At 37.6% G+C, this 23,899-nt stretch overlaps 1 protein-coding gene across 5 annotated transcripts in view; it reads right to left on the bottom strand.

The window, feature by feature from the left end:
- Positions 1 to 257: 257 nt before the first annotated feature.
- The window catches only part of LOC111041080 (homeotic protein ultrabithorax-like), a 173,895-nt gene continuing 150,253 nt past the window's right edge, over positions 258 to 23,899 (bottom strand). For 3 of the 5 annotated variants that reach the window (XR_002605270.1, XR_002605272.1, XR_002605271.1), the window contains exon 3: positions 805 to 901. Coding sequence is in view for 2 of the 5 variants with exons in the window: in XM_022325240.1 (XP_022180932.1) it covers positions 615 to 901 (287 nt within the window). In the remaining 3 variants the exon portion in view is untranslated. Of the gene's footprint in view, positions 902 to 23,899 lie in introns of all 5 variants that reach the window. The other 2 variants (XM_022325240.1, XM_022325241.1) reach the window with 1 other exon arrangement.

The raw sequence follows: 23,899 nt of genomic DNA, 5'->3' as shown, positions 1-23,899 counted from the left end.
TTCTTTTCGCGATAGGCGTATTCCGTGGTCGGCGTCGTATTTGCATCGCTCGACGAGAGCTCGGCCGCGCGAGATTTCTCTTCGGAGCGATTCTGCAGGGCGACGAGTGGTCGTTTGGCCCGGGGGGGGGGGGGGGGGAAAGGGGGGCTTAAACACACTTTTTCCGTATAAAATTTTCTTTTTTAATTTTAAAATCGCGTTAACTCAATCATGAGGTGTATATATATTATTTACATTTACAGTATTTATATTTATAAATATATTATATATAATGAAAAAAGCGACATAATCCTTATATGAATACATTATTTTATATAATAATATAGGGGATAATATACAATATTATATATTGAACACAACTAGAAACAAACACGACGGTCGCGCGCGCGACAATAGTATATAATACAATAATAATATAAGGTTGCATGGGTATAAAAAAAAAAAACGAAAATTACAAATTGTATGTACAAAAATAAAAACGTTAAAAAAATATGGCGACGAAGGGGGTAAAAAATAAAATAAAAATAATAAAACGATAAGGAAAATTAATGATAACTCGTATATAATAGGTCGGGGGTGGTTGTTTTAAAAAAAAAATGTTATCCGTTTTTCTTTTAGCGATCACCGGCGGCCTGAGCGGCTGCCAGCACGGCGGCCTTCTGCGCCTGCGCCTGTTTCTCCTGCTCGTTCAGCTCCTTGATGGCCTGTATCTCTTTTTTCAGTTTCATCCGCCTGTTTTGGAACCATATCTTTATTTGCCTTTCTGTGAGGCACAGCGCATGCGCCATCTCTATCCGCCTCCGGCGAGTCAGGTAGTGGTTGGTGTGGAACTCTTTTTCCAGCTCTAGGGTCTGGTATCTGGTGTACGTCTGTCGACCACGGCGTCTGAGTCCGTTTGCTCCTGGAAACAGAAAACGAACGAGATTAAAAAATTGTTTCGTTGTATAATATATACTCTCAAATCAACTTATATTATAAGTATAATGAATGGGTGGGGCGGGTACGATTGTGTTATATACAAATCAGTATATCACATTGTATTATTGTAATATATATTATATATACAGGTATAATCTTAAAATGGTCTCGCATATATTATTATACACATTATATTGTTTTATATCACAATCACATATTATTATTATATTGTAATGTATTGTTGCGACTAGAGCCATAATTGAGTTGTCGAGTGTTGGCCGAATTTCGTGTATGAAAATGTGTTGATTTATATTATAATATTAAATATTTATAAGGTTAGATTTATTTATTTATATGTATTATAGACGCATATTATTATTATTATTATTATTATATGAGTTCGTTTTTTGTGCATAATTTATAGAGTTTGAGCGTATAATAAACATCGAATGATTGCTATATTCATATATGCAATTATATTTGTCAATAAATATGTTAACCGTTGAAATTCTGCTATAGATCCAACTGCAATAGGAATTGTATAGCTGATGATATATAGGGATTATAGATTGAGTTGTAAATATTTTTAACACTTTTATATATACCTATTACACGATAAATACTTTATATATTAAGCACCTTTAGTAAATGATCAATCTCGAGTGCGCCTCCTCTTGGTATAATATGTGTTTATTAATAAAAAATTAATTATTCGTGTTCGTTCGTATATATTAATATGTAAAATTATATTTATGGTAACATAATATTTTTTTTTACAATCAGTCTACGAATAAATTATTTTTTAATTTTAAAATCGCGTTAACTCAATCATGAGGTGTATATATATATATATACATGTATAGGTACATATCGTGCGTACCCTGTGAAGCGTATACAACAATTTACGTCGTAAATCATCGTGCACAATCTTGTAAAGTATAAATGAAATTAAACGATATAATATGCGCAACCGCATTAATATAATTACAAATCAATATTAAACACTTAATAACGAAGTCTGTATATAATATATGACACAAGTTGTATATTGTAGCGATCACTGTATAGCCTTAACGTGGTTTTCATAAGAATAAAAAAACAGGTTCATGAATAATGATTTAACTCAGAGTTCAATAAATACGTATATAGTTTTCCGACACTCGTCTCATTGTTTCAGATTCATTAGGTACCAATATTGATTAAATTATTATTATTAATTTAAAGGTACACAACACTAATTACGCGATGTAGGTGTATAGGTTCAATAATAATGGGTAGAGTGCAGTCATCAGAGATATTATATGATAAAGACATCAAATATATTCACGAAATATATAGGTACCTACCTATATTACAGGGACGAGAATTTAATGTAGTCTTAACTTTTTTACTTCTCTGTAAAATAAATTTAAATTCTGATAGGTACAGGTGTATTAAATTATAAATTCGATTACGATTTGTTTAACGTTTATAGTTTTCAAATACATTATATAATATACTATTGAATGTACTGTACCTACACAAAAATATTTTTTGTATATTGTCTTATTTTTAATACTTTTAGAGTTTTTAGCAAGATCTCTCTATGCCGATCGTGATTAGCCTTTAGAATTATATTTTTTTTTTGAACGAGTGAATGACCTATATTAACATATTGTAGGTACCTGTACTTATCACGATGATGGGAATCAAGCGGTGAAAAAATGATGATATTATAAGCAACTTCGGAGGAGGAAAAACAAAATACATATTTATATTCACTGCACCGCCAGCATGCAGCGGGATGCATTATGGTGCACCACTAATGGCGATCTTACAACACACATATACATACATATATATATATATACAATATACATTTTATCAGTGGGGATTCTGCGCCAATTGGATATACCTATTCGACGACTCTGGCGGCGGTGTGAACGCGGGCGGGCGGCCATGCGTGCGATTGATTTACGGCTTCGGACCGGTGAGTTACGGCCATGTTGGGGACTCGTGACGTCACGCGACATCCGAAAATAAAAAACCCGGGCGGCGGCGGCCAAGTGATACCAGCTGCAGCCTCTAAGTGGTGGGTTAGGAATTTTCAATTCTTGTAACTCATGCGAGCATCAGATTTGGAGTAATGTATAGGTATACAAACGAATAATGTTTATAAAAAAATATAGTCTTTATAATATAATTGTATGCGATATTAACCTATTGGGTATATTTTTAACGTAGCTGCGTGACGGTTTTCTACACACCTATATACGAGCCGTCCGGAAGGTTCGACAGAGCGTTACCTATATATCCGAGGGGAAACTGAGAAAAACATCGAAACGACGAAAAATCTTGGCATTTGGACACGTTCCACGGGCCAAAGTAAATAATTGAATTTGTGGACAAACGCGCTGTGGCGTGTGCAGCGTAAGTGGGATGAACCCATTTCTACTTAAATATATTACATTCCTATCCTATATGTTGGGCGGCGGTGGACGCGATTAACAAAGATTATAGAAGACGGCGGCGGCGTTTGTATGGGGAGGAGCGAGCTGCTGCAGGAATGAGTGGTCGGGCCGAGACGCCTTCCGTTTAATTCGCGCGAGCTATAAAAGTCGTATAGGTATATAATGGTATATAATATAATCCGATTAAGAACCCTAGGTCCATATATACCTGTATATGTGGGTATACGTATATATATATATATAGAGGCGTGTGCCGCAGTGAGATTTCACCTTTTCGGCCGCAACCGTCGATAAATTTCGTCGGGCGGTCCCCCATACATGTCCGCTCGCGATCAGTCGCCGTATTATAAGTTTTCGGTTAGCGTATATAAGTATACAGGTAGAATCTATGTACATAGTATATACAAGTACAAAGTATATATTATGTACTTATTGTATAAAAGTATATAAGTAGAGGTATTGTCGCTGCGGGAGGCGGTACCGCAATAATAACACTTAAGAAACTTTTATACCAACGGCCTTTTTTGTTAATTGGACGCCCGCCACTAATACATAAATATATATATATATGAATGTAATACAGATTTATACGATGCAAAACGGCCATCGGATCCATTATTGGCGACTACCGAGCATTACTATACCGTCGATTGCCGTACTTACACTTATATGTGTGTATACCGCTGGCGCGCTGCAGATGTCTCCGACCGAATTTATTATAATATCTAAAGTCGGTAGGGGTATAAATGGGTATAATGGGCACAAGCGAACATAACGACAGCGGCGTTAATACTATATAATACTATATATACCTAATATAGTTTTTCGAGAAATTGATTTATAGTATCAATAATATCGCGTAAAATATATAATATATCGTGATTAGCAGCAACCCCCGTTTGCCCGCGGTATATTCTGTGGTAGCTATATGTATAAAAAATGATGATAAGTATGATAGGTATAGATTGTCCCTGTGATATATTACAGAATAATAGTATAGATTTTGCGGTACCGATCGCGTCTCGGCCATGGGGCAGTGGAGAGAAAGGGAAAATACGATGTTTTTTTCCTGTTCCAGAATATCAGTATACATATATTATGGCGAAGGAAGAGCGCCTACGTTCGGTATAGAAGATAATAATAATAATATATATCTACATAATATATTATAAACCACAGTCGGGCGTTTAAATCATAATAATGTATTCATTTGCGGCCGCAATAAAAAAAAAAATAATAATATTGTTATTATAATATATACACGCCCGTTCGCCGCCGTCTACAAAGTATAATATGTACGTATATTGGGTGTCGAACGATTGGACGTCTTATTAAACGCGCTTGGATTATTTACAACGAACAGGTATACGCCCGTTATATACATATTATATAGTAGTACAGGTAAATTATAATAAACATTGCCGAGACCGCCGTTTGGCGATGAAAACGTTGTTATAAAATTATATTTTACGCGTTATTACTCTATTTATATACATATATATATATACATAATATGTATACATATATATATATATGTATAACAAACGGCGGCGAGAGCAACACCTGTACATTTAGCAGCGTTGAATTCTAAACGGAATAAAAGCGAGAAAAAGGTTATAATAATGATATTTTTATGTCCTAAACAGTATCGTCTACATAACGGTACATGTTCGTGACGGTGGGTCCGCATTACTATTATACATTGTCCCCGAGACCGTTGCTGCAGCGGGAATCCTTCGGCCGAACAAACACGTTTACGGCATCATTATACATATTATATAATATTGTACATATCATAAGCAAAGAATGAAAAGAAAGAAGAAAAAAATAACTAGAACGGTGTACACTCCTACTGGGACATAAATGTTTAAAATGTGTAAAGAATCTTATTATAATATGCATGCGACGGCGCATGACGTCTGATTTAGGGTGCGTATAATATATTATGTCTTTACCTTGTTGAAAATCGGATTTCTGATCGTAAACGGTCCCTTCGGTTCTCTCAGAACTCGGTCTCGAATGTGGAGTGGGATAAAAGGATACGTATTATTATATAGAGATTCGGAGAAACGGCGATCTGTTGCGTACAAGACACGCGGCAAACCCCGTGTACACTACTCTTATTATATAATATTATAAATATATTATTTATATACAGAATTTAGTCTACGGTCAGGGATGCAATATCATTTGTATATTATATTATGTACAAACGATCTTCGTTTAAACCGTCATCTCTCGAACGTCTGTCGTACAAAACATCACGATGATATATCGACGGGTATGTATTATATAATATGTATATACTCGTATTATATAGCCCTACAACGCAGCCACGAAGGTAAAATATAAATGCCACGCGCGCCTCAAGCGAACATAATACACGGATAAGACATTACGTTATTATATATTATAATATACCGAAGGGTAAATCGCTGGTCGCAGCGAGTACCTATGTATATACGTCATGTATTATGTACGTATAATATTCGCGATATGAGCTGAGAATTTGCATAATTGAACGCGAGCAAGAAATGCAGCGCAGAAACGAGATGTATATACTCCTGGAGAAGCATATAGGTGCGTGCGCACGTATATACATATATATACACACGCGATTTAAATAAAATAACTCGTACAACTATACGCGGGGTTGATTTACGGCCAAGAGGGGTTTAGCTCACCGGCGGCGGTGTATTATTATTCAGACTTCTGGCAGGCTACACACACACGCACTAGTATAAATACGTTTTATACCAACAAATTGGATGCCGGAGTCGCTTGTGTGTGTGTGTGGGTGTGTGGGTGTGTGAGTGCGTGTATAAAGAATGAGAGTAGAGGGCCCGCGACGTCGACGACGACCGGGGAGGACGAGCTAGCTGAGTAGACCGGGGAAATCGGCCAGACATTGTGCTCCCGAACCAATTAAAGTAACGGCATAAATTTCCAGCTCTCGCGACAACCCAAGAAGTATATATACTGCGCGGGGTGTGTGTGTGTGTGTGCGTGTGTGTGTGTGTGTGTGTGTGTGTGTGTGTGTGTGTGTACTGTGTATGTATATATATTCGCTGCAATTCGCGTGCGATTCAGAGGAGGAATTCTGCCGGAGGGGTCCCGCACTGCTCGAGGGATGGTTTATGTACGCGCCTCCCCGCCCGTCCCGCGTCCAGCATCCAGCGCGGGCGGCGGAGCACTCGACCCCGGGGAAAAGAATTAAATTACCTCTTCTCCACCCCCGTGGCCCACCGTTACATATATACGTGGTGCATAAGACGTGATGAACGGACGACTGCGACAGCGGCGTGGAGGGTTGTGGAATCGGAGAAACAAACCGGATATTCGAGGTGTCGTCCTGCGACCGGAGAGGGTGCGGCTTTTTTTATATTAAAGGTATGCATTTTTTTCCTTATACTTCCAAGTTTGTCGTTCCGGAACGTAAATACGGTGGCGAATTCTCCCGCGAAAAGGTGGCAGCGGCGGCGGCGTGACGTGACTTATACGCATTTGTCTCGACGGGTAGTACGTTTATACAAAATACGATACGCACCTAAATCTACTTAAGGTATTTATTTTTGTAAATGCAGTGTGACAGAGGGGTGCAGGGGGGCATAAATAGTGAGACGTCGTTATAATAATATATGTCGCTTATATACTTGCGACGGTTCAATTGTACACCAAATACCCCCAAATATACGTATAATATAATAGCAATATGACCAATATCGTTTGTGATATATATTATAATATATCTCACGACGGCGGGTTTACCGGGTGGCTTTGGAAAAATTTCTCTGCACGGTATACATTCGTAATGCACTCTAGAGAGCTAAAAAAATCCTCACGTACACGAAAACCCAGAAGTGTCGCCGTAGCATAAATATAATATGTATAAGTATACCTACCGAATATTGTATAATTTATTATAATAGTATACTATACGCGTGCGGGTTTTTTATTTACCGGAAAACTCAAGGTTTATTATTATATTTTCTTAAACTTTGTAACATTATAACATTGTATATTTCTATACTTATATATTAGAGAGACTTTTACTTAAAAACAAGTTTTTTTTATTAATATTACGCAATAACGAAGACAATTTGATTTTCAAGAAAATTAATAATTTTAGCCAAACACCGTCCGATTAATGTTACATAAAAAACTTGTGTTATACAACGGGAAACTTTAATTAGTTTCAAAACTTTGTAAGCGCGCTTTTCGTCCGTATATTAAAATATAATACATACGATACGTATCCCTGATATTATAATAATTTATTTATTATTACACATTGTTGAACTCAAAAAGTGAAAATCATAATTTTAACCACTCTCCGCTAACTCCGGTAATACGCAACATTTATAATGATATCGTAGGCTGTGGGTGGTACCTACATTATATTTTGATACCGAGGACGCAGACGCACATACGTCTCATATAAGGTATTAATGAAATTCTTGTAAAATATTTTAATTACATACACTTTGCTGCTATACACATTAGTATATAATATTATTATAATTGACCGTCGTGTTTCCGCCTCAAAATTTGGCAAATTATGTATTTATAGTTGTGTTCGTATGCATACATTATTATTATAATACAAATCAAATTACTTAGCAGGTTATATACTAGGAAACATCACACACTGACGAATATAATAATTATAATAATTATTACACGATACTTTGGCTTATACTATTTTATTGTATATATAATAATGTATTGATGTATCGAGATAATATACGCGTACTTTGTTATTTAATAGGTGCATTGTCGAACAATATTACGTTATAATTCAAATTTAAAAATAATTTAATAATTATGCAAACGCATGTATACGATATACCCGGCCTGCGATTATTATGTGAAAAATCGTAATTAATCAAAAAAATAAAAAATAAATGAAAAAAAATACAATCTGATCGTTAACCATAACTCAAAACACTTGCACAACACACGTCTCACATACCTACCTATATAGTATAATATATTATATATATTAATATTATTATTACTATTATGTACTCGGGTAAAACGTTTCGCGCGTATTACATATAATATATTATTATATATTGTGATGTGTAGCGGGAAGAAGTCGGAGGAGAGCGGATTTGCCGTGAGCCGGAGGTCTGTGCGTGTGTGTATGCCTTTGGAAAAACTAGTTTTACGACCGTCGCCATGTTATAAAACAGTTTATCATATTATAAGCGTCGTCGTCGGAGTCGTCGTCTCGGTGATGGCGAGCGGAGGCCGAAGGGAAACCGGTCCTGCCGCATAGGTACGACGACGAAGACGACGACTAGACGCTGCCAGCTAACCCGTCGTCGCCAAGGCACCGCTGCGCCGCGGTTGTCGAGTATAATAATATTATGATAAAAAACGCACAGGTAGGTAGGTACCTATTAATGATATTATTATTATTATATTGCTAGAGTCGCCGGAAAGTTTCTCGCGGGCACGGAATGGCGGAATGGTCGCCGAGGGAAAAAATTAAAATAAAACGAAAAACTGCAGTTCAGTTGGCATTTGAACAGTTGTCGTACATAGCGCGGAAGATGACCTAGTCCTAGAATATTTTCGGAGGTTGGTTTTTGGTGGACCTCTATATTGACACACTCGATGTGCCCCTGAAAGATACGTACTGCGGGCGTACTAGTGGACTCTACACGCTTGGCTGGGTGAAGTTGATTGCAGAGAGGGTTTTTTCTTTGGAATTGACATTTTTCCATTCAGTAAAAAACTAAAATACACCTTTTTTCCCGCCACCGGATTCACTGAAGTGTATAATAATATGTCCAAGATATATTATGTACAATTTTAATAGAATGATTAAACCGCCTTTTTTAACTCATGGTAATGACCATGGTTATGGCCGTAATAACCATCACTTGAATAGCATTTTAAGATATTTGTTAGATCGTAGATGTAAGTCATTCAAACCCGGGAGAACCCGTGTACTAAACTTGAGTATGATTTTATCAAAAAACGATTAGTTAAAAAAATTATTATTGAAAATCCTCTAGGTAAATTCTCTGACTTCTGTTATAATATTGTGCCACCAGTGTTTAGAATTTAAGCTGATGTAAACTTCAGTGGGCATCATCTAAATATTTCAATACTTTCTCAATGCTTAACGTTCTCGCGAAGTTTGCTAAACCGGTGAGTAGTGGAAGAGATAAATTAAAGGCCCTACCTACAGCGACAAAATATTATATAATTATATCCTGGTGCAGATTTTGTCACATGTAAGACTAGCGAGAGAAATTAAACTTTATTTTTATTACTCCCAAAGTCCACATAAAATAATATTGTCGTTATAATAATTGCATTACATTAAATCGTTGTGATATAAATATTTATTTATTAAACCTAATATAATAATATCTCCATCGAATACTAATTGTACAATTACTTGTATTTATGTATATTTGTTATGTATGCAACGAAACAATGTAAAACATAAAGTGATCAGTTTTAGATTAAATAAAAAAATATAATCATAATAATAATAATTATAGTAATGAGGCGTTCGACCACAGACGATATACTGGGGAAGGGAAAAATGTAAATTTGTTTTTTTACCCCCCGGAATGTTTATGTGACAGAATCTGGAAGCTGTATAATAATATAATATAATATAATATAAATATATAAAAATATTTATATATCATACACGCAGCTTATATATATACCTATATACTTTATGCCGTTCTCGCACTAATTCACAGCGATTTGCAATTAGCATATATATACATAGATAATACTGTGTATATATATATATGAACGGCCGGTTGCAGCGGCGGTGGATAAAATGTATTTACCGATTGCATGGCCGCATTTGCCAGTCTAATGAACGCCTCTAGAGATGTCTCATTTACACCGCCATCGCCTCCACGCATATACATCTATACAGGTATGTGGGTAGGTTATAGGTATATAGCCTATATATATATATATATATATACGAGCTTGGTAACCCGAACCAGAGTTTTGTACTTGGCCACTCTGCTGCAGCAGACGATTTATGTGCGCCCCGTGTCAAAATCCGATAATTTATATTATATACACGGACGGACGCAATAAGCACATATACGCGAAAAAAGAAATCTCCGACCATAAATTATAATACATATTATTTGCCGATAATTTAATGCCTCGATATTATAATATGTTTGTAAATCGTCTTTAATATTACAACTACTCGCCGCAGTGTGTGCAGTGTTGCAGGGTTCTCTTTATAGAGAGCGAATAATAACATTATTGTCTCCCCCCTAAAGTGCGTATAATGTGTTTGTATTATTATTTTTTTTTTTATTTGCTACGGACTTAAAGGTCCGATTCAAGAACGAGCTTCGCCGCGGTCGCCTCGATTTATGCGCCGAGAGGCGAGTTGCGGTACACAACCTCGTCGTAATTTATTTACGAAAATTATAATAAGCAAATTGGTTATATCTGATGGCAATAAACTACGAAGGACTTGCATACTAAATAGCGGCGAGGCGGCTGCAGGACCTGGGGATAGTCGCCTCTCACCCGAATTCGTGTTATAAGTGAATCGCATCTTACTTGCGCCACTCGTGCTTTCTAAAGCCACCGAGGGGGTTGTCCGGCAACAATAAGACGTTATTATACACGTGGCACTTAATCCGGTGTGACACGAGTGCCGAAACAAAGGGGTTAAGACGTTATACTGCTGTATTCGCATGATTGCGATGATTAATGTATAACAATCTACAATGTTATTTATGCGCCCTACGTCACGAATTACGGGTACATTATAATAATATGTAAAAGCGAAAATTATCGATTGTGCGTAATTACTGTAACAGCAGCCGCCGCCGCTGTGTTCCGAGACCGTATTTTCGTAATAATTGGTTTCAATAATAATTACTAATTAGTGTATTGTGCGTGCGAAAAGTACACTAGCACTGCTGGTTACTCCAGGTTATAATAATATAATATGTTATAATACTAAACCAAATATTATTTGAAAAAACGCTACTCTATAATAATAAAGAATTTTAATATATCTAAGTCTTATACTTGATTTAATGTTCTATACTACACTGTATTATTATAAAGAGTAGAGTACACTACGTGGTCGTTTTCATTCAAGCATAAAAAATAATACTACAATTAATAAAAAAAATAGTAGGTAATTTTTTTTACGCACGCCGACTTATAATAGCAGCGTATTAGGTAGTTACCTATACAGGTATGTGCTTTTGATGCACACTTCTTCGCCATTTTTACTTTGAATACGATGGGACATAAAATATTATAAGAACATCAAGTTATCATCGTATGCTTGCATATTTTGTGTATATTCTCTAGCCGAATTAATTTTGTTTTTTCTTATATTTGAAACTCTGCAGTTAAAAAAAGTTAATTGTTTAATAATGTATAATCGAACACATAGTATGTAAAGCCGAATTTTGTTTGCGAATTGTGATGATAAATATTACATACACAGTGTGCTTCGGTGCAGGATTGCGATGATGTTTATATTATTTGTTATGTGGATCAATGTATAGTATATACATATAATGTACGGAAAAACAAGGAGCGTGCCACGAGAAAGATATATTGTAGATGCTTGCGGTATTATTGTACAGAATAGAACATTTATATAGTAAGGTACATCGGTCGGAAACGAGACAATAACGTCATTGTTCCGGGACGAAAATGTCAAGTGGCGAAACCGTCGCACGACCAACGGGGGCGAAGGTTATGTTATAGGTTGTACTAGATGTACACGAGCCGAGTGTATATATGTGAAGGAGGGAGGGTACCCCCTTAGAACGCTATGCCACCACTGTCGCTGTTTCGTGACACTCCGCGCCGGTTCTGCCTTAGGCCTATCCCTCTCAAAAAAAGCTCTACACACACAGAAGAATAAGGTCCTGGGCTCGATGAACCTGGACGCGGAAAAACGACCTATTTTTCCACACAAAACTTAATAATGTTTGATGTATTATTTTTATTATTATTATTATTATTATAGTAGGTATTATGTAGTTGGTATTAACTAGTAACTATATCATGTATACAATATATTATAAAAATATAAAACGCCGGCGAGGAAAAGTTTCGTGATGCGAGCTGTGAGCGTTTTCTTCGATACGCACGCGCCGGTACGCTTACAATTATATACGCTTTTCTTATTATAGGTATATGCGGTACGCATAGGTTTATACCTATTACCTACTACGTTAAGCCGACGTAAAGGACTAATGGCGTTATGTCACGCGGCCAAATCTTAATATAAGTCGTTTATCGAAAACGAACTGTAGGTATACGTGTGGTTTCATCGCATAACCGCGTTTGATACAGTTTATAAATTATATAGGTATAATATATAGGTACCTGGTAAAATATATTGTCAATGTGTATAGACGACCGCGTTACTTCTATTCAATCGAAAACAGTTAGCATTAATACACCCGCGGTGAACCGTGGTCACGGAATATAATACATATACAGTATAATAATGATATAGCTATATGAACGTCTTATCAACTGCCCAGAGGCTTTTTTTCGTGGGTAAATATTTTGGTTTCAAATTGAAACCCCCTCCTCCCTCATTGCCACTATAGTCCAATATTCTTGTATTCCAATTAAAGACCAAATTACTGTTTATGTATTATATACCCATATCATTACATAGGTACTTTGAACTTAAATTTAATATTTAATCTTATACTTACTCTTACACCCATCATTAAAAAATAAAAATATTACTACTTTTTCTGCCTATTATTTATTGTACTTTGTAGACCATAATATACCTACATCATGATATCTATTTGTATATTGAAAATTTAAATATGTATTTGTTTGGTATACAATTGTATTAGATTCTAATATTTGTATTAAATATAGTAAATAGAATATCTTGTACTCGTGCTATTAGTATTATTTAATATGATTACTGTAGTAGGTGGGTATACGACATATTAATTCATTTAATCAAAATATACATGTACATAGATGTACTTTGATACAATTAATACATTCGTTTACAGTAAGACGTTATAACGTTGCGTTTACAGGAATAGAAGTTATACACGAAAATTACGGTTTGAAGTAATTTAAGCGTTGTCGAAAAAACGCGCAGCACTCTAATCTCTTTTGCGGTCGTTTAGAAAGTTAATTTAATTTTTATTTAGGGGGATACATTACAATTGCACGCTCGCCGAGTGTATACGCGTACTACACATTTATATATATACGGAATCAACTAGACGGATCGAAGGGGTTCTAAGTTTTATGAACACTGCCACAGTTTCTTGGAATTGAATTAGAGTAGGTACTTTTATCCAAAGGTCATCGCTGGATTTGCGGGAGGGACAAAACTGTATATATATACACATACCTACCGCGAAAAGATATGGCTACATATATGTACGAGTGCGTTCCAGAACATTTGAACCGTGCAGCTAGGAAACAACTTTTAAGCAAACTTCTCAGACGCCCCGGACTTTGGGTGGAACGCCCGTGCTAATTCACTCAGACTCACACCTATGATGTGTGTGTACTGTGTGTGTATGTGAGGGTGTATGTATCTAAGCGTGTTATGAATTCCACCACAAACGGTGCAACAAAAAACAAATATTCGTAAACATTTTTTTTTTTTTGCTGCAGTAAATTTCCAGCAGTGATATAAAACGAGACGTGTATAATAATACAATTTAATAATAGCTTGCAGTGGCAGTGGAAAATAACTACCACAAGCCTATTTTGCGATGTGATTATGTGATTGAACATAATATATTATTATAATATAGTCATATGGCTACGCAAAAACGCAGAACCGAGAGGGGGTGGGAGAAAAAAGCCGACTGGCGTAAGTACGTTTGATATAATATATTATATATAGGTACAAACGCGTAATATAATTTATACGCACGGTGCGTTGGCAAATCTAAATATACGAATCCGGCGCAATAATTCCAGTTGATTTATTCACACCTCGTAAACGAGTTTTTGGCAAAACGAATAATGCGTGCCGAGCTGAGGGGCGGGCGAGGTGCGCCTTATCGGCCGGGTCCCGGTAAACCACCCACCGCCGACGCACTTGCGGGTGACTTTAGCGTTTATATACGCAAGCGCGTGGTTGCGCTCACTCACCCTCTCTCTCTCACTCTGCCTCGTGTCTCTCGTGCCCGCCACCGCCATCCACTCAAAATCCAATTAAACTTGACCGATAAATCAACCGGCCGCGATAGTTAATAATGTTGTGCGGCGGCGGCAGAGTGCGGGAAAGGCCCTCCGCCGCCTCGGTACAAGGGACAAAGAATATATATATATATATATACTGCGAGAGCGGGTCGTGACAAAAATAAAAGCTCGGGAGGTGTGTATTGTGTGTGTGTATATATATATATACACACACAGATGAATATAGTTTTGTGTGTAAATGCAGTACACCTTTATGTATATATATTCTAAAAACGTGACAAAAATTATGTGAAACACGTTTTAAATTAACGGGCGGGTGGTGCGTATATTATATACCTATATACACGAGCATGTATAGGAAACTGCGGCGACGGGGAGGAAAAGGCGACGCGCGAAACAGGGAGGAAAAAATCGTGGGGACTGTACGACTGAGAGAGAAACAGATAGTGAGAGTGCGGGCTCGCGCGCGCGCGATCGAGCTCCAAAGACCCTGGGGGGGGGGGTGCGGGGTAGAGATAATGCGCGCAGGGCCAATAAACATAACGAGCCACCCCCGTAGCCACTCGTCCGCCCCACCCGTCTCTACTAGCAGCGTGCCACGTCTTATTTTTAATTGGCTTTGTGTACAAACCTCAATGGAAAAATAAAGAGAACTCCCGCCGCCGGCACTGTTGCAGTATAAATTCCGTCGAAGGTTTTTTTTTCTCCTTTCTTTTTTTAATCTCGAAGACACTAATAATATGTATAGTAATATATATAATGATGGCGCGAGCGCGAATAATAATATCGTTACGGAGTATATAGATTAGCAGCCCTTGCCGCCGCCGGGGAGGGTATTATATGTAAATTCGAGCGGGATCGGTGAACTATGGCGATAAAAAAATTATGCGCGTTTAAAAAACGCACGCGCGCGCACTGTGTGCAATATATACAGAGCGCGATATGGGTCCCCCGGGTCTGGTGACGGTCGGGTAGTCTTTTGGCGCGCCGTTTTCTTTTCCAAACGACGCGTTTACGAATGAATAAATGCGCGCGTTGAAAAAAAGATAAACGCGACATAAAAAACGACACGCCCGGAAAATTATTTACATTCAAATGTAATAATATCGTGTAATATACCTATATTTATTTTACATAATATATTATACTCTCGAGCTTTCTCATTTATAATTTGTCCCCGCCAACAACGCGACGAGTACACTTATAATATAATAGAAACCTATATACAAAAACTTTGGAGAATAAAAAAAAAGATTTCTAAATACTTAATAGTACTATGTATATAATATATATATATATATCTAATATTATCGAAAAAATAAAAATGTATTATACAAATTTGTATTTCCTTATCGGTAAGTGTTATAAGTGTTTAAATACCGAAGCTAAAATTTACGAGAGCGCATAATGTTATTGTTATAAAGACATTGCTGAAAATATAGCGATCGGAAGAACTATATAATCTGTTCCGGTTTGAGATTTTCGCCCCCACATTTAATATAATATAATATAGGTACCTGTACGCAGGTGTTGTTATTACGTCAACGGTGCTGTGCTGCAGGAGATTTTTGGGACAATTTCGTCGCAGAAACTGCAGTTTTGTTTTGCGTTATTGTAATATTTTTTGCGACCGATATGAATAATGTAATGAGCGAGATATCGTCATCAATCACGTCACCGGCGACGCCATTACGGCGGCGGCCCCCGCTGCAGTTGGTCGGACGCCCTCCACTGCCGCCGCCGCAACGGATTATAACACACACACAGACACTCACACAAGCTTAGAGTTATATAGAGACGTGGCCGCGTAACGAGACGGCGGCGGCCGTAAACGTCGTGTGTGTGTGAGTGTACGTGTGAGTATTTATATATGTGTATTTTTTATGACTTAATCGCCGTCACTGATACCCTATAATTTACATAGTGCGCTGCTTGCCCTCTATAATCAACGGGGTAGTCTCGGTCGGCGTCGTATATTATATATTATGTTCCCATACAATATATAATATACCTTCAAGTATTTATATTTTTTCTGTTTTTCGGGCCAGTCGCCGGGTCTCGCAAACGGGTCGCAAATACTATAATGTATTATACTCGCGCTCACTCTCATACTTATATACACATATTATATAATAATAATGTAATATAGGTACATACACATGACGCTATGTACATACTTAATAATTATAACTTATATATAATATGTGCGTATAGGTAGGTATAATAATAGTAATAGTATATTATCCTATACTATATATGTACTATAATACCGTCTCTGCTGCTGAACTCGCCCGAACGTTGAAAATAACATAATTAAACAAAACGGTAAACATTGCACGAGTCCGTGTGTGCGAGCATGATTATTAAATTTAACGAGATAGACCGAAAATCCAATTCGTATATATTATTATTATTATTATCATTATTATTATACGTTTTGAAATCAGTTCACCTCGGACGAATAAAGTAATAAGTTTATATAGCGCAGTACAAATAAGCTGTTATTCGACCGGAAATCTTCGGCCGCCGACATGATATTATACGCGCGCATTGACTGCATATTGGGCTATTGGTTTATCGAGTCGAAAATTATATGGAAGCGAATATAAATAACATCACAATAGTATATATTACTATGATCTACTGTACTATAGATTACACACTACATCAATATTTTAACCGATAAACTATATATTATATACCCGCACACGACGACTCAATTTGCTGCAGGACACACACACACACACACACACACACACACACACACACTAGGCCTACGACCGATCAGCTACTACACGACGCGTATAATTACACGCATGCACATATTTATCGGTGGGTACTATTGTAGGTAGGTACGACCTGCCTACGTTTTCCACTTTTGAAGGCGATTCGATATATTATAATATAATATTATATACACGGCTATATTATAGTTCTATACGTATAATTATAGACATCATGTGCCTCGCCTAATTTATTTAAACCGCCAGTCAAAAGTGTTTTTGGCCTCATTACAATACATAATATACTATTAAAAATGCCTCCAGCTGTACAATAAAATGTGTACGATGCGTGTTGTCAACGGTAACTCGAACGAAAATATTGTAAAACTGATTTGTTATTTATGTACTTCATTGTGGTATAATATAATGACAGGCGCACGCGCAGTAGGCACCTCTATTCGATATCGATTGACTAACCTAAAAAATAGGCGTTTATATAAATTATTATATATGTGTATTTTAAGCACAATAATATGATGTAACATTGATGCGAAAACTATATTATATTATAGTAGTACATTATATAACTGTAATACATACAGGTTCCGAGTGTTCGGACTGATCAATTCGATTAATTTGACAGATTGACCTATTTATGTATATCGAAACGAGGGATGACAGCAGCTTGTGAATCGTATAGTACGTGTACCTACCATTTGTAAACATTTCTGTGGAACGGGAAAAATATGTTTTAAATACGTCAGCGGTGCACAAAGTAGAAGAAAATTATGAAATCTAAAATCGTTTTTAATTCCTATTGATGACAATACATTGTAATATCATCATTGTAGTTATGTGTATATAAACCTAAACAATTATATTATTCACACTGTTTTTATTCGATGCGTATAGACTACAGAGCATATAATATAGTCCTTGAATAGACTAGCTAGTATTCACGATACGACGTCACCGGCTAGTATTGCACCATCTTTATTCGAGCGAGTCAATCGATCGATGATGTAGGTGGAAATATCAGAATAATTAAATGAAATGATATTAATTGAAATTTTCAGCTCACAGTTAAAGAAGATCGTGTGCGCCCATCGAATTACAGAATCGAGAAGCGATTGCGTGTGACGGTATTATATACAATATAATATACGTCATAAATCATAAAATTATGATTTTTATACATTACGGCCACGTCTTTGGTTATGTGGTTTTTTAATCGAACGCTTATTGCACGGATCATATAGATGCGAAGGTTTACAATTTTACAAATATAGAATTCCATCGATGTACATCACACACGATTTATATTACGTGTATACACAGCGGCGATCGATTTGTATAGTCTAAATTTTGCTGAGAGAATTTCGGGATTTTGTTTATGTCGTGCGTCAACACTCGACCGAATAAAAATAATACTCGTTCAACGCTCTATATTATATTATTATATTGTATATAAGAGCTGTGGCGCATTTACCGTCTTGGTAAACATTTTCGTGTACCCCGGCATGAAGAAGAATGCGAAAATGACGTGCGTATTTAGGTTAGGCTATGGGTACCTCTTATTCAATGTGTGTGCGTACATCTACTGTGAGTACCTTTTCGAGGCAGTGTGTTTACAAAATGAATCTGTTTCGGCTGTCTTTGGATATATTATACGTTTTCCCGCCAGACCATTAGTTATGTTTATTTTATTTATTCGATTGGTTAAATCTCGAAAAATATTTAAAAGTGTTTTTGTTTGAGTACCTTTATAATGCCACTTGAATGTATATCATCATTGTAAAATATTTTATTTGATTAATGGACGGCCTCTTGCGCATTACCATATTATTATTATTACTATTAAAATGGTGTACACATATGCGTTTGTTGAACGCATACACCAGGCGGTTCACACATTCTAAAAAACTTTTAAAATGTCTAACTGTGTATACATATATATGTATACACAATTTACACATGTATATATAAATATATATATATATATGTATATACACTTTACACTCGCATATGTTACTCGAAACTACGTGTTATAATATTCAGTTGGAATACTGCACATTGGTGGCGATATTTATTGTATACGCGCGTTCTTCCGCACGAATACCTATATTTATATTATTATTTATACGCGGGAAAGTAATATATTGTGAGTGTGTGAGTGTGTGTGTGTGTGTGTGTGTGTGTGTGTGTGTGTGTGTGTGTGTGTGTGTGTGTGTGTGTGTGTAGGAATAAAAATGGATCGCATCATTTATAAGCACAACTCGTAAAGTAAAAAAAAAAGTGTTGACTAGTTTTATTCCTAAAACGATCGTAAATAATAAAAATAAAAATAATAAAACTTTGTACGAAACTAGTTGGCCTAGAAGTAAATAAATAATACAGAAAAAATATAATACGCGTTTAAACTCGAAATACAGTTGTATATACCTACCTACGCAAGTACTGTAACAACAGTAATAATCGTACACGCGGAGGAAAGAAAATATAATATCGACGACGCTTCAGCGCACTCGATGTCTGGTTTATGGCGTTTTCATGACCGTAAAAAATAAAATATTGCTGGAGTTCTCGGCAAACACACGCCGTTCGAAGTTCGAACGTGCCACCCCGGTGGTGTTACCTGTACCTACGTGTAAGCATGGTATTATTATGTTATGATATTCTAATAGAGACGTTTTTGTTTCACTGATACACTCTGCACCGCAATATCATCATCACGAATACTGCAAGTCGTATAATATGTCATATCATGTGTGTTTTCGCGTAGACGATGGGAAAAATCAGTCTCGAGGAGATGAATTCATGGCTTCATATACCACCCACACAAAACAGTGCGGACTAAAACGATTTTCACTCGGGAACCTATAATAATATATTATATTTGGTAGGAATTATAAAGTAGTTTGACAACAAAAAATTAAGCTTTCTTCGATCGACTTTAAAACGCTCGATGCGTATACAATTGGTTGGCGATCGTGGGAGGAAACGAATGAGCTCGCGTAATTAAAACAACAAGGGAGCCGATTACCGGAGGCATTTTAGCAGCGGCGGCGGTGGCGGCGGTGAGCGCAGTAGTCGTCCAATTAAAAGCGGTTCCGAACAAATCAAAAGAAAAACCTAACCGGTACCTCTATACGTGTACTCGCACATGTATCGCGTACGAACGTCGAAGACGAATTAAAAAAAAATAAAAAAAATACAACAGAAACTGAAAGAAATCCCAAACGCACCGGGAATGAAAAAACGAGAAACCATCGCGTCGTCATCAGCTTTGCCCCCGAGTGTGTGCATATTTCTCTCAGTACCTACGCGCGTATTTCTCTACACGTCTCGCAGATCGAATTTTAATGATCAGTTTTTAATGGTCTGCCGATGTTCTGGTTTGTGTTTTTTTCCCTTCTTCTTCTTCTTCTTCTTTTCATTCTACTATACAGCTGCTGTTGCTGCTGCTGCTGCTGCTGTTGTTTTTTTTTTTGCTTCTTTTTTCTTCGTCGTCGACGACGACGAGCACTCTTTTTTTTCGTTCATCTCTATTATTTTTTCCTCGTTCAGACGCCATATCTCGGCCGCCGGATCGGGTTATGTTTTATTTATCGACGTTTTGCACGGCGCAGTTTCCTTTGTTTTTTCCTGTACCCGTCCCGCCTCTCCCCCGCCACCACCGTCGTCTTTTACGCGCGCACGACGGCGGCGGCGGCGGTGGCGCGTATATTATATATAAATACGCTCCGAGAATTATCATGTGCTGCAAAAAAACGCAGCCAATTAGGTCGTGCGCGGAGTCCTGGAATTCCGCCGCCGCCGCTGTTCTTTTCCAGTTATCATTTTCAACAAGTCACAGATCAGGTTTTATGCGTTGCCGCCGAGCCGTACATGGATCATAATATACCGGCTCCGTTTTGGACTCGGAGACAGACTACGAATATTCTTCGAGAAAAACGTGAAAAAGCTAACGGCAGCACAACGCGTCGTATACAATACAATATAATAATATTATAAACCTGCAGCAGGAGGAAAAAAAAATAACAACGCGCGCGAGCGATATATAATATGTATGCAAACTGTCGCGCGCTATCGTGATGCAGTGAGCGTGCATTCGGAATACGCAAGTATAATATGACTTATACCTAGGTATATACATATGTCGTAGGAAACATCGGTTCGTGTAATAATAATTACGTGTAGGTTCCACGCGGTGTAGCTGCAGTGCGGATCGATTTCCAGCTCTCTTTTCTCCGCATATATATGTACTCATGTATAATAATATCATATAATGTGTATCACAATATTATTTTTTTATTCTATTATCTTACGGATCTGAAACGGAGCTGTTTTTATTCCATATTACATAATAATATATTACAATGCCTATACCTATAACGCATTACAAAGTAGGTCCAGTCAGTTTTTCTATACATAATACATATATGTACATAAGATAGACAGGAACCTACATCGCATACCGATAATATATCGAATCGCGTGGCGATCGTTATTACCTCCACGGCGGCGGTGCATCGCATCATATAATATATCATATCGATGGTCACGTGCAGGCGCGTTATTTTGTCGACTGCTCACGCGGATATAGGAAACGCCGTCGTGGCGCCTGTCCGCTCGGCCATGCACTGTATACAATACGTACGACGAATATTATACTTGACCGTAGCATAGCTCATACACCTACAAGGAGTACGTGTGCGTTGAAGGTGGATGTGGTCGACGGAAACGCGTTCGTTATTCGTCCGTCTTGCGTGCTTGTAATTTTATTATATTCCGTGTTCCGAGTTAGGATTCACTTGTCGATTTTCTAGTCGGTTTCGAAACGCCTCAATAACCGTAGTTTCATAATATAGTATTGTATTAGGCGAGTTCTCTTACACAATCATGTTCGCCGATTTGTGATGCTATTGGTCGTGACTTACGACTGCGTCGGGTATCCAAAATCTGCACGTCGTACATACGAACACTACGATTTTGACTGTTTTTGTAGTTTGTGCGTATCTATAACAATATGGTATGTACACAAACAATAAATAATATAGGTACACACCTATAGGGTGTACATCGATATGATGATTTCGCGATGCGGTGCATGTGAATCACGGTCGTGTAACTCTACGAAATATACATCTATATTATATATTTATGGCTATTTTATTTCTTTCTCGCCTCGTCGCACGGTTCTCTAATTGGCGGTTTTTTTTTCTCTTCCATCTCGTCTCCCGATCCCGAGATCTCACACCTCCCCCCGGTCGAGGTTGCCAGGTCGCGGTAACGCGTGGTCGCTTCTCGCCGGAGTGGACAATCGTGTTCGGCCGTCACGCGCGTTTGAAAAACGAGCGGCACGCTCTGCACCGAGCGAGTACAACACGTTGCGTTCGGGAAACGTTTTAATAAAAATACAAATCTCGCGAAGGACGAGCCGCGGAGTCTTGCAGAAAAAGAGGTGGCGCGGGGTGATGAAAAATGTCTTATATACCGCCGCCGCACATTATCATATACCGCTTTTATATACATTTATAGGTAATATATATTTATATATATATGTGTGTGTGTGTTACGATATCGTCCGAAAAACGAGGGGCGTACATATTACTAGAATAACGTACACACACACATATATATATATACACTATAATTTATGTATCATGTGGTAACCGCCGCCACCGCCGAATATATTATTATAATATAATGCGCATCGCTCGTTTTTCCATTTTAATTCTGCGATTTATAAACTTTGTCGGCCGCGGAGATGTGCAGCGGGACGAACCAATAATGTGCCATCTTCGCACATATATATACCACGACGGCCCAAGTAATATATCACATACATATACATACAGTGCTGCAACAACAACAAAGATATATATTATCGTATACATAATACACGCGTAAGTATATATAATATAGATCCACGAAATCCGCTCGCGTGTCTGAGTCCGGCCGGCTCGCGGATGGGTAACGGTCTCGTTTATGTTTATTTTTTTTATACAACAGCACATCATATACGTATCTGTGTATATATTTGTACACGGACAAACGTCTATTCGTAGTATTTGTATATTTGTACATATACGCGCCGCAGTAGACACTTTTGGTACGTGTATATATATATTATTATTATTATATATATAATACATTATATCGTCCGTTTTCTTTCGGATTCTTTTTACTCCCCCCGCTTGCGAGAATACGAGCCGCATGCATATTTCATCCGGCGGGACGTTGTATAAAACGGTTTAAAGTTTTTTCTTTTTTTTTCCGCACAAGAATAATATCCATTCTGCTGTCGATTTCTATTCGGCCGCCGTCGTCGCCACTCGCCGGTGGAGGCAGTGCAGCAGTGATGGTAGCGGCGCTGCGGCGGCGGCTCGCCCGGTCGTTTCCCAGGGGCTCGATACCGTGCGCAGCTTTTACATTCCTTTCCCTTCCGCCATCGTAGCCGCCGCCACCGCCGCCACACTGTGAACGGTTCTTTCTTTCTTTCTCCTCTTATAAATTTTATACGCATGTACCTACACATCCTCTCAGCACCGTGCGCATGAGAGTGAGTGAGTGTGTGTGTGTGTGTGTGTGTGTGTGTGTGTGTGTGTGTGTGTGTGTGTG

This window comes from Myzus persicae, unplaced genomic scaffold, assembly GCF_001856785.1.
Source record: "Myzus persicae strain clone G006 unplaced genomic scaffold, MPER_G0061.0, whole genome shotgun sequence".
Lineage (NCBI taxonomy): Eukaryota > Metazoa > Arthropoda > Insecta > Hemiptera > Aphididae > Myzus > Myzus persicae.
The sequence above is the reverse complement of the archived record's forward strand: the minus strand, read 5'-3'. Positions and strand labels throughout refer to the sequence as shown.